Source organism: Verruconis gallopava (genome assembly GCF_000836295.1).
Source record: "Verruconis gallopava strain CBS 43764 unplaced genomic scaffold supercont1.28, whole genome shotgun sequence".
Taxonomy (NCBI): domain Eukaryota; kingdom Fungi; phylum Ascomycota; class Dothideomycetes; order Venturiales; family Sympoventuriaceae; genus Verruconis; species Verruconis gallopava.
This window is the reverse complement of record NW_015622164.1, coordinates 309035-316308: the sequence shown is the minus strand read 5'-3', so window position 1 is coordinate 316308 and position 7274 is coordinate 309035. Positions and strand designations below refer to the sequence as shown.

At 53.9% G+C, this 7274-nt stretch overlaps 1 protein-coding gene across 1 annotated transcript; it reads left to right on the top strand.

Annotated features, from left to right (window-relative positions):
- The first annotated feature begins 2657 nt into the window (after window positions 1–2657).
- Window positions 2658–7130, top strand: PV09_07343 (uncharacterized protein). Its single transcript, XM_016361100.1, has 3 exons — window positions 2658–3841; window positions 3913–4662; window positions 4721–7130. The coding sequence occupies exons 1-3, from the start codon at window positions 3671–3673 to the stop codon at window positions 6110–6112; spliced, it is 2313 nt and encodes a 770-aa protein (XP_016211176.1). The 5' UTR covers window positions 2658–3670; the 3' UTR covers window positions 6113–7130.
- Window positions 7131–7274: the final 144 nt, after the last annotated feature.

The window sequence follows — 7274 nt, the reverse complement described above, 5'->3', positions numbered from 1 at the left end:
CAGCGTGATTTTTTTTTCCCTTTTTTAATTTGGGGTGCTGAGGAAACTGCGGAGAATTTTAATTGTCTCCCTCGCTGCATGTCGTGGTGGCTTGTCCAGCTTCTTGTCACGCCCTTTTCCACCCTCCCCCTTCCCTCCAGCCTAAGGAGAAGGGAAACGTGATGATCGAGACCGGTGGGGTTTTGCACGCCATGGCTGAACTTTGTGATTTGGGTTCATCTCTGGAGAATTGTGATGTGTGCTTGGGGCGTGGTCCGCCTTTTCGATTCGGTGTGCTCGGCTGGATGGGGTCCTGGTCGGGGCTGGTCTTCTTGCACCAACGGGGCACGCACTAAAGTTTGATTGGGAGACTTGGAGGAAGCAGCAGTGACTAAATCTACTAGCACGATACATTATTGGTACTTTGCTGCTTTTGCAGGCTGCGACTCTTCACATATTGTTATTGGGACAAGGAGTTCGGTAGCAGAGAAGGCGATTCGTTGGACTGCGAACGGCGGCATGATGACAGCACAGCAATGCAACGACGCATGTGCGGGAATGTGGGAAGGCAGGTGTGCGATGTTCCTGATTTTTTTTCTCAAGAGTCGAACAGCCAGTCGTTCGTCACACTCTAGCTGGCGGCAAAACGCGTGGCAAGGTTGCGATTCGCTACGTCAAGTTGCTTCGCATGGCCAGCCAAACATCGATTTTCACCCTCAAATATTGACCAGGCGGACGTACACATTCGGTGACCAGGCCTGTCGCCGAAGTGAAGTGCCGAGGAAGCCGTGCGGCCGAAGAGACGTGCAGCAGCATTGGGAAGGGCAGGAAAGGGAAGTCCTCTTTTTGCAGCTCTCATGTCATCAGCATCAGCATCATGACCATGTTCCGTATCATCAATACGATCGTCGGCACCATCAGCAGTCCCACAGTAGAAGAGCTTCTAGACGATCCGCCGGAGCAGCGTTCCCATCCCGAGAAGACGGGAGACGGGAAGGCCACAGCTAGCATGGATGGGCACCAGTCTAGAAGCAGCCTTGCGGGAGGGGGGAGCTGTCAAGATGCAACGAGCACCCATCGCACGACTCGTCCTCCTTCTGAGCACGTAAGGGAGCACACCTCACCAAAGCGGTTGCATCGCGAACATGGACAGGAATCAAAGTGGCAGAGAGGGAAGAAACCGGACGTGTGTCCGCCTTTGTGAGCATGTGTCGCACATCATGTTGTGCGGACGAAACGAAACGGGGGGGGCGGTGGGAGGGAGATTTTCCACCCTAGGGGTAAGGAAAAGCAAGACAAAACGAGGGTTACCGGGGCAGACATTTGTGACAATAGGGATGTTCGGAAGAGCCGCTGGACAGAAGCAGGGGGGGAAGAGGCGGTAATCTAACCGGGCCGGTGCTAAACTAGTTGCTGTGAACGATTCAGGAACGAGATGACGCTGGGAGGAGCAGGAGGAGGCCGAGTGGGGAGGAAGAGCTGGACGGAAACCGGGACACGGGACTAGCCCCGTTGGAGTCGTCGGCACTCCGCTGGCAATCAGGGGTTCGCCGCTTCGAGAGCGCATGCTCCGAGTCTGACGTGGTCGTTTGTCGCCTGGCCGTGATAAGCCTGTTTCTCTTCCTTGCCGTCTCCAGCAGCCTGCTGTTGGTCCATGGCCAGTAAGTACTGTAGTGTCGAGGGCAGTAGAAGTGCGCCAGTCCTCGCCGGGACGCGCCTGACGTCGCCGCGCAAAGTGTGCGTGTCGTGAGCAAGAGTACGGTGGCCAAGGTCCACAACACGCGGCATTGCCATCGCAACCAGCACCACCGCCGTCGCTTGGGCTTCCCTTGGTACAAGGCAGCGGCCGCGGCCGGGTGGAAAGAGACGAACGAGAACCGTCAGGTTTCATCAGCAAAATGAGGGCTCTTTCACCACTCCTTTTCCCCAAAGTTATTTTTTCTTTTTTTCTTCCTGCTCTTTTTCCACACCCCAGCAACCCCTTCCCGCCGTAGAACGTGGGATCGCAAATGAGAACGTAGTTGAAGAAGCGGATGATTGCCAGTGCTCGAAACCTATGTTTAGCTCGGGCAATGCCGCCAGCTGCTCCCGTGCTGTGCGTACAGTACCAGACAGCACGCTGGACGAGCAGCACACCGTGGCACGGCCGACCCTCGGCCCCTTCTGCTGATGCTCAAAGAAGAACGACGAGAACGACCATCGTGAATCAATTTTTCAACGACTATGTTCTCCATCCATGGGCGTCCTTTGCCCCTTACCGTGCGTCTGACTAGCCTCCATCACGCATCGTTTCGCGTCGGATCGCCAGCCCGACGACTGCCGAGCAAGTCACTTTTTTTTCTTTTGCTTAACTTCCCCGATCCGGGCCTTGGCCCGTGAGTGGTGAGGAACTGCGTGAGGGAGCGACAGAAGTTGGTGAAGTGACAGTAGCGCGAGAAGAGAGAGGGGTGGCGTGTGTCGATTGAACCAGTGTGCGTGTGTGTGTTGTGTGTGTGGATAAGTGAAGGGTGCGTGTGGCGTCCGGCAAAGCTCACGCCAGGGCCCCGACCTAGATCGCTTTCGGGCCTCCCCTTTTGGCGTGCTAATTTCACGTTTCTGAACGCGGCCGTCATCAGCGCCAATCTCTCCCTCTCTTCCTCCGCCTGAGAGAGCGGTTTTTTTGTTATTTTTTTAATTATCGCCTCGCTCAGGGTCAGCAGTAGCCGGCCTCGTTTCTTTACGCCGGAACAAGGGTGCGCGGAACAAGACCAGACAGCCAGGAGACATGCTCAGCTGCTGTCGCCGGTGCCTCCTTCCGCCGTCGAATTCTGCTCCTGCTGCCACTGCTCCTTCCGCCGGCTTTGTCAGTCCTCGGTGCAGTGCCGCCTTCCTCAGCTTCTCGCCGTGGTAGCGCCTGCCAAAAGCCCGCCAGCATCTGCGTTCTGCTGCCTCGTCACCTCGCGCTTCGTCCGCGTCGCGACACATCGCAACGCTAAACCCGCTCCCGACCACGCAAACACGCGACGCTGCATGCACCACGTCTACACCGCATCGTCGCGAAGGGAGAAAACCCAGCTCTGCTCCGCTTCCCAGCCCCAGCGATAGCGAAGCAGACCTGCTCTCTTGTCATCCTGCCCTTTCCGGTATCCGCCTGCCCTCTCCTTGGACTCCCTTCTTCGTTTCGCACGTTGACAGATCCACCTGCGCACGGGGTTCCAAGCCACTCCCTATCCCGCGGGTCTGGCGCTCACCTCGTTCATCTTGCCTATTCCTTTTTCTATCCCTCTTTAATTCGATCCACTCGACTCTGCCGCATCTTTTCCACTCGCTTGGAGCTCTACGTTGACCAATACACCTCTTTCCACCTCGTCAACACAGCAACAACAACCACGACACAACCGCCGCCACCCTTTGCACCTACGCTCATTTCCTTCACCCAAGAGATCGTGCGTGTGAAAGAGTGAAAAAAAAGAAAGCACAAGAGAGATCGCCCTGGACCGTTCACTACCTCACACCACTCCGAACACGACGCTCGTTGACATGTCCACCACGGCCCGTTCCTGAACATCGCGAGGTTCATATTCGGGAGGAACCATTCTATCCTCTTCAAGGACTGGAGCGCTGTTCGTCCACGAAGATCTCGAGAACACCCCATTTCGCCCGGCCAAACCCAATCCTCCTCTCCCCAAAGGCACCGAGGCGTGACTTGAAGATGACCGTCCTGTACGACGTTTCTCAGAGGCAGTGGCCCGCCTCGAATGCGTCCTTGTGTCTCGAGGACAAGTTCGAGATTATGAAAGAGATTGGAGATGGTAGCTTTGGAAGTGTTGCACTGGCTCGAGTGCGGAGCGCTGGCGCTCAGATCGCACGACGCGGTACATTGGTACGTAGCACACGATCTCGCCGTGTAACTGTGGAGAATGAGCCACCCTCAAGCTTACCTGTTTTGTTCAGATTGCCATCAAGACGATGAAGAAGACGTTCGACTCATTCAACCAATGTCTTGAGCTAAGGGAAGTTATCTTCCTGCGGTCGCTCCCTAATCACCCCCATCTTGTGCCGGCCCTGGACATCTTCCTAGACCCCGTCACGAAGAAGCTCCATATCGCTATGGAGTACATGGACGGCAACCTGTACCAGCTCATGAAGGCCAGGGATCACAAGTGTTTCGACGCTGCTACCGTAAAGAGCATTCTGTTCCAAATCATAGCTGGTCTCGAGCACATCCACGACCACCACTTTTTCCACCGTGACATCAAGCCTGAAAACATTCTGGTTTCGACGTCCGCGCCTCACGACTCGGCTAGTACTTTTAGGAGATACTCCGCACTCGTGACGCCGCCTTCGACTCCGCCGGCATACACCATCAAGATTGCTGACTTTGGCCTCGCCCGGGAAACGCACTCAAAGCTACCTTATACCACCTACGTCTCAACGCGATGGTACCGCGCACCTGAAGTACTCTTGCGATCCGGCGAGTACTCAGCCCCTGTGGATATTTGGGCCGTGGGTGCCATGGCAGTTGAGATTGCCACATTGAAGCCCCTCTTCCCCGGCGCAAACGAAGTCGAGCAGGTATGGCGAATCTGCGAGATTATGGGCAGCCCAGGCGCTTGGGTGAAGAAGCACGGACAGAAGGTCGGAGGTGGTGAGTGGAAAGACGGTGTGAAGCTCGCTCAAAAGCTGGGCTTTACCTTCCCTAAGGTCAGTAACAGCAGTTTGTTTTTCGATCGCCCTTCAGACTTTTGTTGACAAATCACAGATGGCGCCTCATTCTCTCGATACCATTCTCCGACCGCCTCAGTGGCCCCAGAGTCTGAGTGATTTCGTCACGTGGTGCTTGCTCTGGGATCCAAAGGCCAGACCAACGTCAAGTCAGGCCCTCAACCACGAATATTTCCGCGATGCTGTAGACCCACTCAGGCCCAAGTCGTCCTCCAAGCTTCTTGGACGCAAACAGTCGAATCTCAGCACACACGATTCCCTCGGTCCTACGGACTCCACGCCAAGCTTGACGTCCAAAACGTCCAGCTGGTTCAGGAAGTCACTTATCCAGCGCGAGTCTAGTGCGCCAGTTGTCCCACAGCAGACGACTCCTCAGGCAGCTGTTTCGGCTCGACCTGCACCTCCAGCACAGTCTGTGTCGGAATCTGCAACGACGACTCAGAGTCGTACGAATGCTGGCAAGCGTGCGACATGGGCCAATGGGCTGCCCTCAAATGCTGCCCCCATTCCCATTCTTCCTTCGATACGGCCAGTTTCTCCTTTGTCGAGCGCAGTAAATGCTCAACCATCGGTTGGCACCGAGAAGAAGAAGATTGGAAGACAGCTTTCCGTGACCTCGAATGGCAACCATTACGCGGATATCCACAGACAAGAAGCCGAACGCGCCCTCAATGGGCAAACCGGATTGGCTTCGCCTACGAGTGGGCACAAGGAAAGTTTCTTCTCGCACCTGAGAAAGCGTGCGAGGAGATTCTCGGGCCGATACCAAACACCGTCGTCGCCAAGTCCAGAGGATGTCGAGGCGAACGCAGGCTGTGCGCCATGGTCTGGTAGCAATAGGCAGTCGATGGTCATCGACAACATATCTGCAATTGCCAACCCTGTCAATGGTAACGATCTTGCTGATATCGACAAGGCCTTGCAGAACGTGCGAAACAGTCTAGAGGCAACCCAAAACGGAAAGACCGGATACCTAAAGAGAAACAATTCTGTTCCACGAAGCCACGAGTATAAGACCACATCTGCAAACTTGACCACCACTCCAATCCGGTCGCGAAAGCTGGCCAACAAGTCTGCGTCAAATCTGCATTACGACACGCCTGACGAGGAAGAGGAGCTGCTCGATGAAGCTCTCGCAAACGCTCGCAAGGCGGCGAAAAAGCTTGATAACCAAACCCAGCCGGCATACCATACGCCAGCGAACGCTGCGCGCACTCAGATGGCATATCTAACCCCTTCCTCATCGGCACACCAACATAGCGTTGCATACGCGGAGGCAGGCTGCACGTCCAAACCGTTGGACATTGCCAAACCACGACAGGAGACCAAAGATTACATATCGCAGTGGCCCACTCCACCTTATGAGGAGAGTGAGTGGGCCGCGGCAGCTTCGGCAAGCATCTTTGCAGCTCAAGCTGCTTACCGATGATTTGCTTACTTTTCATTTTCATGTCGCCACTCTCGAATGAATCTTGTTCTCGGCGGCATTTGTCACGGCCTTGTCTTCCGGCGTTCTGAGACGCGTCCACGCGATCTGCATCTGGTTTGGTGTTCCAGGAGTCACTCGTTCACTGCCAAGCTTTTCCTACTCTTCTTTTTTTATTTTCTGTACTTGCATTTCGCAGGCTCAATGACAGAAAGTCTATTGGGCTGACCTGGGGGAGTGGCTGATGGTTTATCACTTGTGATACTGCGTTCGGACATCTGCTTTCTTCGCACATTACAGCGACACCCCTTCTCTCCGTCACATAACTTTTCTAGCTTTTTGCCCTTCTTCTGTCATATTCTGCTTCATACCCCAAAGTGTGTGGCACCTGCTCATGGAAGCGTGCCTCTCACGTTGCTCTCATATGCTGATTGTAGTTTGATCTTTTGTTCATTACTCATCTAGACTGTTTTTTTCCTTGGGGAGGAACTTTATCGATCTTGCTTGATATCAAAATCTGCAGGTCCTTGGCCCATGTTTTACTCGGGGACAAAAAGAGGGGGTGCTGGAGCAACTACTGCTGTTTGAGGATACATCTCGATCGCTTAGCTTTTTCTTTACTATGTTTTTTAAGGACCTGTTAGACCTTACACACGCCACAAGAAGGGCTATGCAAACATAAAAGAGTTGCACAACTACGTTTGCTTGCTGTACACTCGTTGGGAAAGGCAAACAGTCATAATCTCATATGTCTATATGGCGCATGGACTTCTTCGGTGCCTGGGTTCTTACCTTTGGTGTTCAAAAATTGGGTCTCGCCACATACTTGTGATACAGAGAGACCATCAATAATGTACTAATGTTTTGCCCCCTCGTCAGACGAGGATCTGCAGTTGGGAGATGCGACCTGTATGCGAACTGCAATATTTGCCCTGTATATACATTCGCTTCGGCAGGATTGCGTCAGCGCTTTCGATGACAATATTTTAGAATTCCCAATTCACCACTTTGTGCATTCACATTCTTGACTCAAATCGCATTCGTCATGAGCGTCGTGGTAGCGTATGTGCTCGTGCCATTAGACCGAGGAAGAGTATGACAACACGATCTACATTGACGTCTGCGAACAATTCGTCATCTACAGAAAGTGCTCTTCGAATGATTC

Coding starts and splice junctions, on each gene's coding strand:
- PV09_07343 (XM_016361100.1), top strand. CDS start 3,671: ATGACCGTCCTGTACGACGTTTCTCAGAGGCAGTGGCCCGCCTCGAAT. Junction 3,842..3,912: donor TCGCACGACGCGGTACATTG/GTACGTAGCACA, acceptor TGTTTTGTTCAG/ATTGCCATCAAGACGATGAA. Junction 4,663..4,720: donor TGGGCTTTACCTTCCCTAAG/GTCAGTAACAGC, acceptor GACAAATCACAG/ATGGCGCCTCATTCTCTCGA.